Source organism: Chroicocephalus ridibundus, chromosome 1 (genome assembly GCF_963924245.1).
Source record: "Chroicocephalus ridibundus chromosome 1, bChrRid1.1, whole genome shotgun sequence".
In the NCBI taxonomy this organism is placed as follows: Eukaryota; Metazoa; Chordata; class Aves; order Charadriiformes; family Laridae; genus Chroicocephalus; species Chroicocephalus ridibundus.
Window position 1 is genome coordinate 130912833 of NC_086284.1, and position 18289 is coordinate 130931121.

The 18289-nt window shown below is 47.2% G+C and overlaps 1 protein-coding gene across 1 annotated transcript; it reads right to left on the bottom strand.

Annotated features, from left to right (window-relative positions):
* Positions 1–227: 227 nt before the first annotated feature.
* On the bottom strand, positions 228–17329 carry LRRC58 (leucine rich repeat containing 58). The gene is made up of 4 exons (XM_063352087.1): positions 16747–17329; positions 7505–7633; positions 5896–6173; positions 228–4555 (listed from the first exon to the last, which is right to left on the bottom strand). The coding sequence occupies exons 1-4, from the start codon at positions 17262–17264 to the stop codon at positions 4347–4349; spliced, it is 1134 nt and encodes a 377-aa protein (XP_063208157.1). The 5' UTR covers positions 17265–17329; the 3' UTR covers positions 228–4346.
* Between the last annotated feature and the right edge of the window lie 960 nt (positions 17330–18289).

Here is an 18289-nt window from a genome sequence, read left to right on the forward strand (position 1 = left end):
GTTTGGTCCGTAACACACACTGGTCTGTCACAAGTGGGCCACAACACCCAAGAGTTTCAGCAGTCCCTCTGGAAGTCTCACCTGCTCTTGGTTTTACAGAGCACAGGTCAAATCTCATCCGTTCCCTGACCATGTACAGCCCCATTTTTAACGTTCACAATTCTGCAAGGGTTCTGCCTGTGGCAATACCAGAATCAAGATGCCGGCAAATAACGGACAGACAACTGTAGAAATAACATTTTTGGTTTAGTGTTCGCAATTTGTTTTACAGCTCATAATGAAATACTGTTAGAGATATTCTACATTCATACATTTCTAGCAAAATACACTTTAAAAAACATAAGGCACTTTCAGACTTCCTAGAACAAATGCTCGTGATAAAAATTCAGCAAGAATGCTGGACGAGAACCCTTTCTACCCTTAATGTTCCGGTCGGTAAAAGATCAATCCTCTAGTCAGGCAGGCAAATGAAATAATCAATAGAAAGGTTTCCAAGATAGAGTTACTGGTGTATTAGTGTGCATTCTGAAGTAGTCTATTTGAAGTATCTTCAGTTGGGGAGGGAGGGCATGGTGTGAATAAGATGCATTAAAATAGTTCTTTGAACTGTGTAACAAAGACACATTGCAGGGATTAAGTTTCATTACTTTCATTGGATTAAATTCCTTCCATTCATTATTGCCAATAAGAGTAAGGAACAAAAAGGAGCTGGTTCCCCCCTCCCTCCCCCCCACTCCCATTATAATTCAACACAAGATTTCAAAGACTTAAAATGCCCAGGACAGAAGCCCATGAAAAACTGCATCTGGCCGCTTCAGAGTATGTTTAAATATTCATTACTGACTTCCTCAAGTCTCACCTCTTATTAAAGAAAGAGAAACATAAAAGAATTGGCAACTGTATAAGTTGCTTCCAGTCAAATTGATATTTTGCCTCTTTTTAACACGACCCCACTGTTCACATTAAGCACCTGCATTCAGAAAGGCACCAGCAGCTCCCCTTGGCAGAGAGATGGCGGGGCAGAGGATGAATGCGGGCAGGGCCCTGGGCCCCGCGGGGAAGAAGGAATGAACAACTTTGCTTCACACACTTGTGCCTCGGCTTAAGAACAGTTTCAAAAGCCGGACGTGCTGGGCTGCTGTAGCAACAAGGGGACTGATACCAAAACACTGACTGAAGACTTCACTCGGCGATGCATGTGTAGGAATTGAAATCCACTATTCAAAACTGACAGAGAGCTATAATGCTGGCAAAACCACTCTCTACTTCTCAGGACCCCTGAAAAGAGGATGGTAGGAACTAGTCCCTACCATCCATCTTACCGACTTTATTGCCCAGTACATTTTCCAGACTTTGGGGGCTAACAATTGCTGAAAAACTTGACTCCAGGGGCCTCAGTACAGGCACTGCAGGCACTCCAAGCACTGCAGTACAAACCTGCATCCCTAGTCCTCTCAAATCCACCTCCAAGGGGAAAAAAAAAACAACTCCAACCAACCATTTGTTTTTCTTACAAGTCCTTGATTGTTTTAAATTTTGACTTACTTGAATTGCTCTTTAAAGCCCAGCAGCAAAAAGAAAACTTGGTAGGTATATTTGGGAATACATATAAATTTTTAAGAGACGTTTTATCAAGTCTAAAAATGCATAGAGATACCAACTGCATAAGCTGGCAAGCTTTCACCTGGCTACAGTGAAGAAGCTGTGAAAAAAGATTAGCCTATTAGCCCAGCCCTATTAGGATTGGGGCAGAAATGGATGCCTGTTCAGTTAGGAAAGAAAATGCAGTTAAGGATGGAGCTAAATTAGCAGCAGACACCACTGGTCTTAGCCCATCACACACGGAGGTGCTCCTGTGCAAACAGGAACCGTGGTGAAATGTGACTTTGTGAAGTGAAAAAATGCATGACTTCAAGACAACTGCTGCGAAAGAGAAGAACGGAAGGTGGTACCTCAAGGCCCTGAGCTCAAGTGCTCTTGAGATCCCAACTTGTGTGGCTCACTTTCACTGGTGGAAGAGCCAAGCTCTAGATCACTCAGTTGCTCACTACTGTTATACTAGCAGTCAGTTTTAAATTGTGCCTGTGCAACCAGTTTCCTGTCCTTCAGCATCAGTATGACGACATTTAATTGTGACAGAAAGAAGCATCTGAAAGAGGAGATGAAGAACACAACACAGGCCACTCACTGATCCCAATTTAACCAACAGCACGCAGTTTGTTTCTCTCAAAGTCTGTAGGTTCTTCTTCCCCAAGCAAACCTCACAGAATTTGCTTAACTGGCATTCAGTTGCTTTGCACATACACCTTATTGTGTCTTAAAACTATACTTTAAAAAAGTTACTTGGAAAGGCACAGAGCACGTACAATTTAGTTCCTTGTGGATCTGTGCGTGTGGGGAATCTTCAGACTAAACTGCAATGACTAATAACGGATGGGGTGCTATTTTACAACCAGATCATTTCTTTCAAATTCCAGTTCTCTCCAAAGGAAACCAGGCAAATGAGCAGTGCTGTCAAGGAAATGCACGGCAAGAAGTTCAACCTGCACACCGAGACAGACTGCAATGTACAAAGTTTCACAGACCTTATTCTTCTGGTCACATTAAAGGAAAACTTGTAGTCTAATAAAAAATAATAATAAAAAAAAAATCACTAAGGCTAGTTACAAAGAGTAGAATTATCAAAGTGCTTTAATATATAAAGTGTCAAATATAATTAAACAGGACCATTAACAGAGAGCTGCCATAAGATATTCAAATAGGTACGTGTGTTTTCTGAATGCAGGAGTAGAGCACAGGTTTCTAATTTCCCCCATAGGGCCAAAGTGGGTTAAGAAAAGTTTTTCTTGTTCAGTTAGCTTCTTAACACAATGTATTTGCTCTGCTCGTGCATTCGAAGGCACAGTTGGATTTGCTCTACCTGAAACTCCATCAAAAGGACTGATTGTTTGCCATGAAATATTAATAAAGGGGCATCTCTCACTGAGCAAAACACACAACAGCCCCATAAAGTAGATTTATAGATACCTCTCAATTCATAATATTAATTTTTAAGCTATTTCCTGATACTTAAAAATTCTGAGCTATTTTCTTTTAAAAAGAGTTTAAGATAACCAAATGTGTTATTTGAACAAACCAACAGACTGCCAAAGCTATTATAACACAAGCAAATGCAAACAAATAAATAAGGAAGAAGTTCCAAAACCACCTTGTGCAAGATGCTCAGACAACGCACCTTAGCCTCCCTACCGGCTTTTCCTCTCATGTGATGAATAAGAAAAAAAAAAAATATTCTCCATGGCACTTTTCTCAGTACTTCCAATTCATTAAGCGGCTGCCTCCTTTAAGCAGGTGACCTTACGGAACGTAACTGTGCACCAAGCATAGCAGAGCTAGCAGCAGCAGGGGGACATGGTTGTTTAGAAACAAGAAGTGTCAATCAAGACCTTTCCTGCAATTCACAGATATAAAAGCAGATTTGCTCCAGTAAGCTGAGACTCAAAAACATGATACAGAGCATGGTATCTGGTCCCTTGCACGGGCACGTACGGCCACAAGTCTGAATGACACCAAGTCTCAATAGAACAACTCATCTGAAGGCACCATAAAGACAGCAACACTCCAGGTGTAATGGGAAGAGGCAGAGGGAGGAAAAATAATGAATAAGGTTAGAAGGAAACACTAAGAGCAGCTTGGTATAACAAGGGAGAAAAAAGGTGGCTCAGTTCTATGACAGTTGTAACATCTGTAACAGCACAGAGACCCTACGCCTCTAGGCAAAAGAAGAGTAAACAGAGTTTGGAAAAATCTACTCCTGCACAAAAAAACCCCAACTCTCATTTTTAGTGGATGGGTGTAAAATCTGTAACTGAAATCAGAGGAGACAGCAAAGAATCAAAACTCTATATAAAACATTGGGGTCCCTACGTACTCACACGGCATCATTAGCCTGTTTCTGATTTACCACAGTGTTAAAAGATCTGGACAGTCTCCTTTGCTCTGCAGGATGACTGAAGTCCAGTGAAGTGTCATCTATTAAAACCCTTCTCAATCAGCCAGTGAGAAGAAATTCCCCTCCCCAGCCCGTACGAGGGAGGGAGGGGGGATGTCTCCCAGACAGCAGATGTTTCTAACAACCCCAGGCACCCTACAGGCAGTATGCCACTGAGTTAGTTCTCCTAAGTAGCACTGCACCAAGCAAGTCTAGGCTTGCTGAGATGTTCTGCCCCTTACATGGACTTGAGGACAGTTTCTAGTGAGCCCTTCAGGCCAGAGGCTCATACTTTGCTGTTCCATTATTGCTTTCCAAATACGTTTTCCTTCCAGTCTTCCCCTTTTGCTCCCCGTTATCCCAGAAGGACTTTCTGCATCCTGCGCGCAGCGACACTGGCTTCGTCCTCAGAGTCAGACTCGCTCTGGGAAGTCGAGCTCTGGGAGGCAGAGCTGCAGGGAGAGGAGCACTCTGGGGAGCACAGGTAGTGCATCAGGGGGAGGCGATACTTCCCGCAGAAGTCAACGAACTTGATCTGTCTGACGCAGCTGTCAAAGTAGACGCCTGTAAGGGCAGAGGGGACAATAACAACATATGAGACCCTGTGCGGAGAAATCTGGAAGCTCTGCAAGGTGGTTGTGTCTGGTGCAAATGACTGAAATTAGGATTTAATTGACACAGCACTGGACACAGAAGGACAAGGGATAACGGAGGAAGAGAAAGTACCAGGACACCTCTGGAAATGTGAATTTTCTTTTCTTAGTAAAAAGAAAAATATCCCGTAAAACTGTATTTGATAGGTGGTTCAGAACGGCACACTCTGCATCAGAAGACACAGGGCAGCTACTTCCACAGAATTTGTCAATTTCTTCTAACCACTAGGGAGAAATTGCTGGGAATTTGCAAACTTCTCAAATGTCAAATTAATTCATCTACTCTATTTTCAAACTTGTAAAACCTCTTCTACCAGCTAGCAAAAATGCGTTCACAAATAGACCTTCATAGCTCCACTTTTCTTCTGCTTGAGTGAAGTCACCATGCTGAGTTTGGCTGCTACTTTCCATGGCAACAGTGTTACTGTAACACACAATTAGGTTCTCTTCCTGTCACAGCCAGTGATTTTAGACACTGACATTTTCAGAAGCTTCCAGCGGTGTTTTTAAGTCCCAGCTGGTCTGGAGTAAGCTCTTCTCCTGCAGTGTTAGAGTCACGCTGCAGTACTGTGCTAGTTCACAAGGAAAAGTGAAAAAGAATCCACTGCTAGCCAAACTGTGCAAAACTCTAAAAAAGGAAAATGTCTTTCCCTTTCAACACAAGTTCCAGCCCTTCCGTCTTTGTTTATAGAGCATGCTTTACTATCGTCCTACAAGGAGATAACAGACTGCATTATAGAGGGTAGATACTAATTAATGATTTTTTGTTTTCCTTAATCTTCTAAAGGCTGAACGCGCAGATCATTTACTCTGGATAAAGATTAAGCCAAATTAAGCCCAACTATTCCAGGCTTTTCTATGAAGTGAAGCTTGCTGTTCAGCAAAAGTGCTGGCAAAAGTTCTCCTCTCCATTACTTAGTCAGAGCTATTTCAGGGCAGATGGATCAGAAACTTCAGACCATAAAAGCCTAGTGGAGTGCTGCGGATGAGCTGCAAAGACTCCGACAGAAACACTGTCTAATATTCCCATGCAAATACAGGAAACCAGCACTACAACTCCGAACATCGTTCCTAAGTGAACACGGTTCCGTAAAGACAAGTTTACAGGAGATCTGGAGCCAATGAAATACAGATAGAATTTGGATGCAACAACACATCTAACCTGACCGAGCTACTAAAGTCATGGCAAGTCAGAGGGAAAGAAAACCCATCAGGTAAAAGCAGGAAGCTAAGCAGTTAAGGAGAACTTACCCCCGCATTTAGGATTGGGACAGTTGCTGGCCAAGCTCAGATAACGGACGAGATTCTCTGGGAGATCGCTGGGAGCGTAGGGAACATTGCGAGTTTTAACTGTGCGTCCAGCCAGTTCCTGAAGGCTTGGTGGATTGTAGGTCAGGTCACGGACAAATCGAACCACCAGTGGGTTCCCACGCAAGCTCAGCTCTTCCAGGTGAACCAGGTTAAGGATCTCTCGAGGAAGGTACGTCAGCAGGTTGTTGTGCAGGCTAAGGGAACGCAGGGAATGCAGCCTGAGGATGGAGATAGAAACCCTGTCAAGATGCACAAGCAAAATCGTTCCACAACTGCATTACACAGACCTGATCATTCTCCCCTCTCACACCAATTTCTTTTCCTTTGGCTTTTCTTCCTTTTAAAGCATAAATCCATGCTAAAAGAGCTGCTGCTACTCCAGCACACGCAATGCCCTAGAAAACTTGGCTCACCTGCTGAATGCCTGTTAAAGAAACACAGCCTCAAATATGCTGCTGTCCCTCTCAGTATTTCCCACTACACACCCCAAAAAAGGGTAGCACAGAACGAAAGTGTATGAACTGACTGCTTTCAGGGAGAGACGGTGATCCCTTGTACCCAGTGCATGCATCAAGAACAGTTCCATGCAACACTTTGAATAAGTCACCTGCTTTCACTCATGCATTAAAGATGACTGCTGGTAGGCAGCCAACCCTGGAAAACCCCATGTTTTCATTGCTTGCGGCTGTATCACCTTGTGCTGTGATACTACCAGATCTCATAAGCCAAGTAAGATCAGGCCAGGCTGGCATCGACATGAGTGACAAGCAGTTTCTTGGCTTTTGGAGGAGGCGTTCTCCTCTCAGAAAGCACAAAGCAACGCTCCAGCACAGCGTCCAGGGATGCTCTCAAACCAGTACAAGTTACAAGACAACTGGAATCATTAAACATTGTACATCAAGAATAATCCCACTGTACCATCAAATTCCAATTCAGAAAACTCCATGCTGTCATCCAATTGCTTTTAGGGTTACAGATACATACCGAATTTTTCACCTCCCATCTTAGGCTACCCATACAGGGTTTACAGTGTCCTCTTTCCCCCATTATGAAACAGAGAAAGCAGTAACTCATCCTGTAGAGCTGTGCTGTAGGATTTAACAAATACTAAACCATTCTGAGATCCTAGAGTAAGAAACACCAAGGGAACACAGGAGATGGTACAACACAAAAGCACGCATAAAAAGGCTTTGGGTGAAAGACAAAACAGACCAAGCATTCATCACTAAGAATACAGTAGCATGGCAGTTTATCTTTTCTGAGTTGCCCAGGTACTTCTCAGGGCTCCCAGTACAAACCTAGTAATTCACCTTAAAGTGTACACTTGGTGACGTTTTTTTTTTCCCCATAACCCTTTGATTGAGATTTCCATATTACATATTCATGGTCTGCTTGCAGTGCACCATGCTCAGGATCTTCTTGTTCAAGTCTAGTCACATCAATAAACTGAAGGACAAATAAGTTCTCCCAGGTGCTTTTATCCACACATGCAGAAGAAAAAGTTCAAAGAGTTAATTACAGCTGGTGGCTGATGACAGTAAATACTCACTGTGCCAGCTGAGGTGGAATGCTCTGGATCTTGTTGTCACACAGAACTAGATAGCTTAGAGAAGGCAGGTTTGCTAATTCAGGTGGAATTGAAGTAATGAAATTCCCTCCAAGGTACAGAAACTCTAAACTGAGAAAGAGAAGAGATAACACTGCATTATTTCATTAAGGTCATTTGCGGTTTAATTTAACACTAGGTCTGGTCTTCTCATCTCCCAGATTTCTTAAAGAAAATGTACAGGTGACTATGTATGAGATAATTTGCTGAAGGAAAAAAAAAAAAGCTATGTTGCATATCAAAATTACAACAGAGCTGCTGTTTCACAGCAGATAATGTTGAGATTTACCTCCAGCCTCCTGCAGTCACCATTACATTTGTAGGCAGGCATCAGACAACCACGTATTCCTACACCAACCCCACATGCAAAGCTTCTGCTCCTATTTCCAAGGAAGAGAAGCTTGGGCACACAGGGTCTGCAGCACTGACGCAGCTCCTGCTGCAGCCAGTGGGAGCTCTCAGTTCCAATAGGAGCAAAGGAAGAGAGCAGTGGCTCTCCCCCAAAATCCTGTGTGTCTCAGCCCTGCACAAGTGCTAACTGCTCTTTATGGTATCATTTGACTCCTCGGTGACGAACTGAAACCTTTCAGCAGAAGTTGGAGGCAGATAGTCCTGCTTTGATGCAGTTCACATACCGACAACATCACGCTGCAAAAGCACAGAGTGCATCTAAATCACACAAGTACATGCATGCCATTTCTCAGATAGGCTGATTTCAGTATACTGAACTCATGGAGCCCAGAGCTACCAAAAACGTTACCTGGGCTTAACTGCAGTTTGGGCCTAAATAAAAGAAAAAAATAAAAATCACTGAACGTCCTGTGAAAACTCAGTGGATGGGAGACAGGAATGAAGAGAGGCACTAGATCCCTTCTGCCAGGTGGAGTAGCCAGTATTTGCTGTGCATCGCTGCCCTTCTAGGAAGGAAAATTGTCAAGCATAATAGCTTCAAGTCCCCATTTAAGAGCCAAATAGTTTTCCTCTCCTGTTCTCAGACGCTGTCTGGAAGAGGAGCTAAGGCAGGTTCAGTTTGGGCACTTCTGTCTGGGAAGAGACACCATTGCTAATCATCATCCAGACAATACTTTTTCCCATGCCTGAAACAGGTGGATCCCATGGACCTGTCTGCAGGTGCTGGTTCAAGATCTCCAGTACATACTCAGGTTAGCTGCATAACTACAGTGTACGCTGGCCCCCTCTGACCCACCAAGCATTCTCTGCAGGTCAGGGACTGAGAAGTCATCCAGGCTCCATCAGCCTTTCTTTAAGAACAGCTTATAACCTCCTTGGAATAGGACACACCTTCATCTCACCCCAGCAATTGACAAAGGCTATGGACACAACTGGCAAAGAAACCAAACCACCCAAGGGATATGGTGGTCGACCCAGAGGTCCGAACACTGCAACTGTGCCACAGCAGGTGTGGAGCGCCAGAAAAGCTCCTCCCTGAGGCTTCCTGTGGAATGGAGAAAAAGAACGGTAGAAAGAGAATATTTTGTTCAGTTCTTACAGGAAACTTGAACTCCAAAGATCCAATGACAGCAGCTGTTTGGGTTACAGGGGCCACCAACACAACACAAAGGTCCATCTGCACAACAGCGAAGAACAGAACAGGCCTCTGCAACACACCAAGAGATGCTCTCAGAGCTTACCTCCCCCTGGATTCGCTTACCTTTCTGGTGTATGTCGGAGGCAAGATAAATAACAGAAATTTGACAAAGCGGTCACAAAATTAAGCCTTAAACCTAATTTGACTATATGAAAGGAAGTAACTATACTTGCTTCAGCTAAGAGATCAAGTAGAACAACACATTTGGAGGTTATTCTGAACACGGAAGAAAGTACACTGGAAAAAAAACACCACCAAAGCCCCACTGCTCAAAAGTAACCTCCCTTCTACACAGACAACCTGTAGGTGAGGAGTGGGGGTAAGAGGAAGGCTGCTGTACAGAGACCACTTCGAGGGGAGATTATTTTTAATTAAATTTTGATCCCCTAACAAAGCCCTGAGTTTTAACCAAAATTCCTCCTTCAACCTCCATTGTTTCCCAAGGTGGATTTAGGCTGCTTGGCTCTCATTAGGGACTTAACTGCTGACCATAGAATTCCTAGGCATATTTGAACTCCATGCCATTGTTGGAGCCCACTCTGAAAACTGTTGGGCAAGGGAATTCTAGTAATGTGGATTTCAATGTTTAATCAAGGTTTAGATGTGTACAAGTTTCCACTTCCTAGGAAAAGTGAATAATTAACTCTTCATCCTCTGTGCTTGAAGACAATAATGCCCATAAAGCCATACTGCATAAAAACACATACTACCAGGGAAGGGGAAGAAGGGTGCAAAATATACAGTAAAAAGTGTTTTTGAAATTCCTTTCAAGGCCTGAAATGCCTAAGTTTCAAGACTAGCTTACTGCACAAACTAAGCATGCAAAAACACTGCCTACAAACTATTTACAGCTTTCAAATTCATTCTTTGTAAAGCCTCTATAATGAAAACACTCAGTTATACTAGCTAGGATATAAAGCCCCAACATCAGACCACAAACTGTTTCTAACCAGAAATCCACTAAATAAGATAACTCCTTTAGTGGCAACAAGGGACTCCTTAAAAATTGTTTTCTTTTTACCTTTCTTCTGAATCACCTTTTCGAGGTCAGTAGACTAACAACTCCCTGAGCCCAGTCCAGTATAGCAAATTCAGAATTTCCAACATGAACTTATGATATGAATTAGATAGTAAATTTATTAAAAAAAAACACAGGGAGGAGGTTTTGAAACAATAGAGAAACTTATTTAAATAGAGCAAAGATATTCTTACAGCTTCCACTGAAACACTGATCAGTAGCCAAAAGAAATCTGTTAACTCCCGTTGCCCAAAACACAATTTGCGAGAAAGAAGGATCTAGCCTAGCCATGGCTGAGCAAGATGGAGAAATTAAAAACAATCATTTCTGCATCAAATTAAAGTACCAAGAATTGTTGGAGCAAAGCTAATCATGACACAGGCAAGGATTTTTTTTTGCAGTGAGCACTGACCACACCACTGGGGCCACGGTTTGTTCCTAGCTCATCTGCTCCTGCCCTGATTTTTGTGCCTTACTAAGCCTGTATCTAGAGGCCAAGGCAACGCTGGCTCTCGAGCTGTCCTGCTTGGGAGGGGGCAGTTTGCTGCTCCATAAGATGAGCGAGAGCACCTCTAATGAAGCAATCCACAATGTTTACCATAGCTTTTCACAGGAGGACCACAGCAGAGACGAGACTGAGCTTAGTGAATATTTCTAACTAACCTTTCACACCGAGACACAGTTTTTCTGACAATCATTAATCTGCATAGTCATTTGGACCAGCCAGCTAAGGTCTCATGCATCGCTGTGTACACACAGGGAGAGCTGGAATTTTTCTGTACTTTCAAAAGTCAGTCCAGGAACTTAGAAAAGCCAGAGAGCAACCAGCCTCAAACGAATATAAACTCAGTTCCTATTTTTGAAGCTAGAATAAATTATGTGCTTCCAACCTGCCACACAGGCTCTGGCTGAACGAGTTTCAAGAGGGGACAAACACTAACAAAACCCATCTCAACAAAAAATGAACCCCCCCCCCCCCCCATTTGACAGAGTAACTAACAGGGGCTGAGACTTTCTCTCCTGCCTTTCTTTTAGCAATGTTTACAAATACACTAATAAAAGGCCAGAGTCCCTTTCAGCCTCATATCCAGCAGGCCCCTCGCTCAGCACAGCCAGTACTAACGACGGCACGCCAAGCCCATCGCGTGTCCCTCCTCTCTAGCAGGGGATTTCACACCAGCGGGCTGTAGGGTGGCTGTGTAAGTCACTTTACATATGGGAAGGGAGCAGGGAAATGCTCAAACAACTATGAACCGATTCAGGTGGTGGCAGCAAAATTTAACATGCCAAGAGACTGCACATTCTTGCTGCAGTATGTCCTTGAGGTTTCCAGGTCACCGTCATATCGCACAAAACAAATCAAAAAGCCCCAAAACACTTGGTTAATAAGAAGAGCCCACTCTGAGCACTAGAGGTATTTTTGATACCCTATCAATTATCATGACACTTTCATTATCATGTTTCAAGGGGAGAATGTCTTCTGGTACTGAAGATACTCAAATTTCCAATCCGCCCTGTTTCCCCACAGATGCTTCTTTGGATAAAATTTAACAGCTGACATCAAACAGATGCGTCTAAATAGGTAATCTAAAAAGAAACAACGAGCCTGAAATAGCTCCAGGTCTTTTTAAGATAAACTTTTTAGCAATAAATTTCCAGGGCAATTTTGAGGCTCATGCAAGGCAGGAATTTAAAAGCGCCCACAATACACTCCTGTTAGCCCTGTTCTACGATTTGCTAATTCCTGAGAGAACTGCATAGCCTTTGCTGACACGCAAATTTGAGATCAAACAGTCGTCTGAAAACTATTTGCAAAACGTTTGAAGAGGGGAAGAAAAAAGGAGGCAGCAAGCAGATTTCCTAATGCCGTATCTTTATCAAAGCTTCACTTGCCGTTTTTCCCACACTGTGTAACAGTCGTGCTTAAGTGTATGCTTGTCTAACATGCTTAATACTACCCACGAATAAAAGCAAATACTCTGGTTTTCATTGCATCTAAGCCTTCACACAAAACTTGGATGAATCCAGTTAGGCGTTCGAGGCCTTTGATTCCAGCCCTTGCACAACTGAGCTTTACTAGAGGAACCCAAGCAAGAAGGAAAGGAACATGCATGGCAGACGCCTGGAAAGAACCTGTCTCTTTTCCAAGCTCTTTCCGCCTGCTCCTGGTGTTCTACTGAGGGCAAGAGCATTAACTAGAAGAGTAAGACTCAGAATTCACATCTGGAGATTCAAGGTATGGATTGCATTTCGCTAAGCTCTTGAGAATTCTTCCCTTTATGGGATGCTCGCAAGACATTTCCCCAAGCGTGCAGGCTGATGAGGGCAATTCATGCACCCTTAAGCCAAAAGCCACAGTTGGACAGTGAAGATTGGAGCTGCACTTTACCGGACTTGCCAAACAAATTTTGTCCAAAATAGCACACGTAGATGACCGCATTTTTAGCTCACCAGCTACAACACACGATGCCCCTTAGTGCATCCCCAGCTGGATGAGCAGAGGAAGGACATACACAACCTATACAGGGGTGTGACATCTACGCAGATTACAATTCAGGAGCTGCTGGGGGCTGTGAATCAAGTCTGAGAGTGACTGACCATAACATCTCACACTGAAAGCACAGCAAGGTCAATGTTGGAGGGAGAACAGAAAAGATCATGCTTATGTCTACCTATGCTAAGCTCACCTTGTATCTGTCAACAAACAGGAAAGCAATGCAAAGAGGGCTGCTCTCACCCATCTGGTGCATTTTCTACTCTAAATCCACAGCAACAGCCAATGTTGCAATTTAGGTCTTGCGCTGTACTGACACTGCTAGCTGACAGTAACTGGGGGTGGTGGGTATACAGAAAGAGCTGGCACAGCCTCAACATGATTGAAAAAAGCCCTCAGCAGGGCCCAGACTTGCTTTTCTCAGAAATGTAAGAGGCTGTTGCAGGTCACCATAGACACTTATGGTGGAATTCAGAGGAAAGAGCATTGCATTTTTCTAGTAGAAAACATGAAGCAAAGGCTATTCATCCTTGGTGCTGGCATGCTATGATCAGCATCATCCTGCTGCCATCACCAGAGCAATGGTGATCATCCACTTATAAAGCCATGTGAAGGAAGCTTCAAGCATCAGGACATCTACAGCTGGTCCTTCTGCAATGGCCTAGGTGGTAACTGATAATCAGGTGAAAGGAACTCACTTTCCATGCAGGATTATGCACTGCGTGCAAAGATTTGTCTGGCCAAGGATGGTGCTAATGGCCGAAGCTGGAAGGAGTAAGACAAGGCAGCAGCAGGACTGGCTGTGGTTCTTATTGTTGTCCACTAACTTGCCAAATCACCAGGAACACGGTAGCGGAAAAGTTTTGCACAAAACGCCTGACCCCATCTTGCTGCAAAGCTGTGGATTTATTATCTTCATGTGAGTAACAACACATAGCACACATCTCTCATTCAAGGGCCTTTGTGTTTGTAGTTGCCAACATATTCCTTCTCCTTTGGCAGATCAGACCCATCAGCTTTTTATTCTTTCTACTTCACCACGTAGAATCCTTACCTGCTGTATTCCCGGCCTTCACCAAAACTGACATGATACCCCTTCAAAAACCACAACAGGAAACCGTATGGGGTGCAGAAGACAGACATAAGGCTTAGTTATCAAGAATGTTTTGTGTTTTTTGTTTTAAAAATCTCATCAGAACTCAGACATTCCCTGGATACATAAGCAGTATTTCTAGATCTCTGCAAGTCTGCTCAGCTTTATAATCAGTGGCTGGAGCAAATGGGAAGCTGCCAGGGTCACGGGAAGAAGAGAACTGCTGGCCTCAGGAACTCTGGTACCAGCAGGAAGAACGTGTCCGGTCAAAGTGCTGCCTGCATTCCTCTGTGGTCTCAGAGACCACAAGACATGAGAAAAATTTCTTTTATGGGCAGTTGCATGTGGAAAAAGGCTCAAAGTCTTGCCTTGCCAGCAACAGCAAGACAGACACTTACAGCTTGAGCCATGAGGTTAACAGAAGCCTCAACACCTACATCAGGTCCCAGCTCCTGGCCCAGAGTTCAGAAACAAATGGATGCCTCTGTTTTGCCTTGCCACAACAGCTGGCTCTGCTCTGTCCTTGCTCAGGCTCATTTTACGCACTACAACACCATGCACGCTCACGTTGCAGACACCTCTGTTATTGGCAGTGGGAAGAGGGTCTGGCAGCAGTTTCTCTCCAGTATATATTTATTATCTTTTTGGCAAGGGCGTGAGGTCATTGGCTATCTGGCTTCAACAAGCAGATCTAAGATCCCCTCTGGAGGAATATTAGATTATAAAGTATTGGTTTTTCCCAGCTCTGGCAAGCGTGCTCCTCCCTTTTGTTACTTAAGCAGTCCCAAAACTCCCAGAGGAGTCACTGATGGCATAGCGGTAAAGAAGGTGACGCTTCTAGTAGGGCACAGATTTGCTATCTTGAGCTAAAGTTCAATTATATTATGGCGACACGTTAGCAGCGAGTTAGCAGTGATTACATGGGCGGCAGACACAAGCTGGGTCTAGTCTAGTTTTTCTACCTGACACGTCACTTTGTAACGATAACCAGACAGTTCAATAGCCTTGTCCGCATTTGCCCTCTCAGAATTGTCATGCTGGGGTTCAAGCATGACCAGCCCAAGAAAAGCTGCAGGACAGGACAAACAGGAGCCTTGCTCCAGGGCAGGCCAGGCCAGAGGAACAAAGCAGAGTAACCATGCAGCAGCAGTTTGACAGCAGTGCAGCATGGAGCACAGCATCACATGCAGTGCTATGCAGCCTGGTACCTTCCCAGGGTCAGCAGCACAGGCTGCAGCCAGGCTGAGGTTTGTTTTCTTGGGGGCTGGGGGGAGGGGTGAAGAAAAAAAGAAAAAAGAAAAGAAGAAAAAAAGAGAGAGGGAGAAACCACAACTACAGAGGAGAGCATGTAAGCAGCAGCAGCAGTGAGTGGACACAACACTGCCTTAGAGGTGGACACAACAATCAGATCCCAACTACATCCTGGACGCTATCAGGCATGTTATGGAGGCAACGTGGATCATCTTGCATACACAACTGCCCTCTTCCATTGGCCTCGTCTTCCATGAAGTGGTGCCATTGTCCTCTTTTCCTTCTTTATCTCTGAAGCAACTGCTCCTGAACAGAGAGAAAGCTGATCTTCCTCCTCATGACAGCCTCAACCTAGGATGCATCCCAACTTTGACAAGAAGGGCATGGGCATTCTCTAGGCACTCAAAATGCCTCACAGCATTGCTCATACTTAGCTTAACCCAGAATTGCTCCAGATCCTCAACAGGTGCACGCTGTACCATCTGGGCAAAAGCCACATACCCAATTGTATTACATTGCAGCGGACAAAACCATTTCCCGCCAGCACTCAAGCAGTCCTGGTACCTCCAACCTAGGACTGTGGGAGACAGCACCCTGCAAACATCCTGTGCTTCCACTGGATGCAACTCTGCTGAGCCACTGGGGCGAATCCAGCTGTTTAGGGTCAGGGTTTCAAGAATTTGCGTAAGAGAGGCTGCCTCTGGCAAGTCCCTTAGCGAAGACGTAGGGTGAAGAAGTTTCAGACCCCAAGTCTTAGCACAGAGCCACACGGGGGCTAGTCTGGGGCCTGAGAAACCAGCCGAACACACCGAGATGCCTGTGTGTAATGTACGAGTCAGAACACGGCCTTCGGCTTACCCAGGAGGATGACAGGCTTCAGAAGTACCCATCCCAGGTCAATGCGGGCAGTCAATACCTGGTCCCACCTCGGATCTGTTCCCACCTCACCAGTGTTCCCAACTGCCATGATTCAGCCATAGGTTTCTATGTCATTGGCTTGTGGTGGTTTGATCCAGCCCCAGAGCCAGATGTACCACTGCACCTGAGCACAGCCTGGGGCTCTAGGCTTCAGAGTATCAGCTGATCTGTCAGATCTACATGAGCCGGATGGGTGGAGAGAAATACAACGAAAACCCAACCGTGCCAGCAAGCACCCTGACGCAACTAGAGCTGTATCAGCAGAAAGACCCTATTGTTTGCATAAGTCACAACCAGATCTTTATTCTCCTGTGCAGTCCATCGTGCGGCCACGAGCTGCATGAGACCAGGGGTTTTACTTTGCTCTCGCCTAGAGATCTCTATTAAAGCAAAGCCACGGAGCGCCTTCTGCATGTCAACGCTCATACCAACCACACTGTCATTAGGAGAGCCTCCCCGGCACCGAGGCAGCCCCAGGACTAGGAAATCCTGAAAGAGTCGCCCATTTAGCGAGCGCAGAAGGCCCATCGCTTGCCCAATGAGCAGCTTTGAGTTTTGGCAACTCAGCCTGACGAAGGGGCAGAGGCCGGTTAGCAGCAGCGGCAGCAGTGCTTCGCGACATCCGAGGCTGGGAGCGAGACAGAGGCGCGCTGCCGGCGGCGCCCGGCTTAGCGGCGAGAAAATCCGGTCGGGTTTGCCTGGCAGCCGCCGGGGCTCTTTCTCGTCCCCCCGGGGCAAAGGCCCGGCCCCCGCGGGTGCTGGGCGGGGGACGGACCCGTCCCGCCCGGCGCCCTGCCCTCACCTGCGGAGCTCCTGGATGTCGGGCGGGATGCCGTGGAGGCGGTTGCCGCCGAGGCTGAGGCTCTGCAGCCCGCGCAGCCCCAGCAGGGCGGGCGGCACCTCGGCGAAGCGGTTGCCGCTGAGGTTGAGGACGCGGAGGGAGCGGCCGAGCGGGGCCTGCCCCAGCCCCTTGGGCAGCGAGCCGGGCCCGCCCAGCCGGTTGTTCTTGGCCAGGAGCGTGTGGAGGCGCGGCAGGGCCAGCAGCTCCGCGCCCAGCTCCGCCAGCCCCGTCCCGCTCACGTCCAGCACCTCCAGCGCCGGGAACCACTGCGACAGCCCGGCGGGCAGCCGGCCCGACAGCCGCCGCCGCGGCGGCAGCACCAGCCGCCGAGCCTCCGCGCTGCGCCGCGCCGCCAGCTCCGCCGCCAGCTCCGCCTCCGCCTCCTCCTCCTCCTCGCCCTCCGCCGCCGCCGGACCGCGCCACGGTAGCTCCGGCTCTGGCTCCTCCAGCTCCGCGGCCGCGCCGCCCGCCGCCGCCATCCCGCTCGCACCGACCGACGTCGCCGCGCGCTGCCGCCGCCCTTGCGTCACCCCGGGGGCTCCCGGGCCTGGCCCCGCCCCGCCCCGCCCCGCCCCGGAATCTGAATAGCCCCCGCCACCGCCCCCACCCTCTGCCCCCATCCGCGGCCCCATGCTCGATCCCGGGCGGGCGAAGCGAGAGCGGCCCCCGCGGCCGCCGAGGGGCGAGCGCTCGTTATGCAGGTTGCGGGGAGCCCGCGGGGCTGGCGGCGGGGAGAGGGCGAGCCCCGCCGCGGCCCCGGAACGAGCATAGGAGGGAGGCGGGGCAGTGGGGGACAGCGGCTGTGGAGAGGGGGCTGGCACCCCTCTCCTCCCCGCCGCGGCCGGCGGAGGAGGTGACCGTTACTGCCCCCGTGGGACCGTTACACCCCCAGGTTACCGTTACATCCCCTGGGTTGTCGTTACAGCCCGCTCCCGGCGGGTCGGGCCGGCCGGGCTGCTGGAGAACCGCTGGGTGCTGGCAGGCGAGGGCCTAGAAATGGCTCCCGCCCCCTTCAAAGCCCTCCACAGCGGGCTCGGCACTAAAGCTCCGAGTCCCTCTAACTGGGAAATTAAAAAATAACCTTCCTGCTGCCCTTTTCCGTCACCCTCAGACCTCGAAGGACAGGTGCTGTCTGTCCCACTGGTGCCCCAAGGCCTCTCTCTGTTGTGGGCTGTGGCATCCCTGGCCTTGCTGTCGGCTGGTGTTTTGTCCAGGGTTTGTCTGCTGTGGTCCTTGCAGACCTGCTGCTGCTGGTGGGGCACCAGCACAGATGCCGCCCCAGAATTACCTTGGTGTGATCTCCTTGCCTGGATGTGAGATGACAGCTTTAATCTTGAGCTAGGGCATTGGCAGGTGTTATCATAGAATGGTTAGAGTTGGAAGGGACCTTGAAGATCATCTATTTCCAACCCCCCTGCCATGGGCTGGGACACGTCCCACTAGACCAGGCTGCTCAAAGCCCCATCCAGCCTCCACAACACCAAAAGTCTGTCAGGCGAAGAGG

Coding starts and splice junctions, on each gene's coding strand:
- LRRC58 (XM_063352087.1), bottom strand. CDS start 17,264: ATGGCGGCGGCGGGCGGCGCGGCCGCGGAGCTGGAGGAGCCAGAGCCG. Junction 7,634..16,746: donor GACATCCAGGAGCTCCGCAG/GTGAGGGCAGGG, acceptor TCTCTTTCTCAG/TTTAGAGTTTCTGTACCTTG. Junction 4,556..5,895: donor TCCCAATCCTAAATGCGGGG/GTAAGTTCTCCT, acceptor CTGCCCTTACAG/GCGTCTACTTTGACAGCTGC.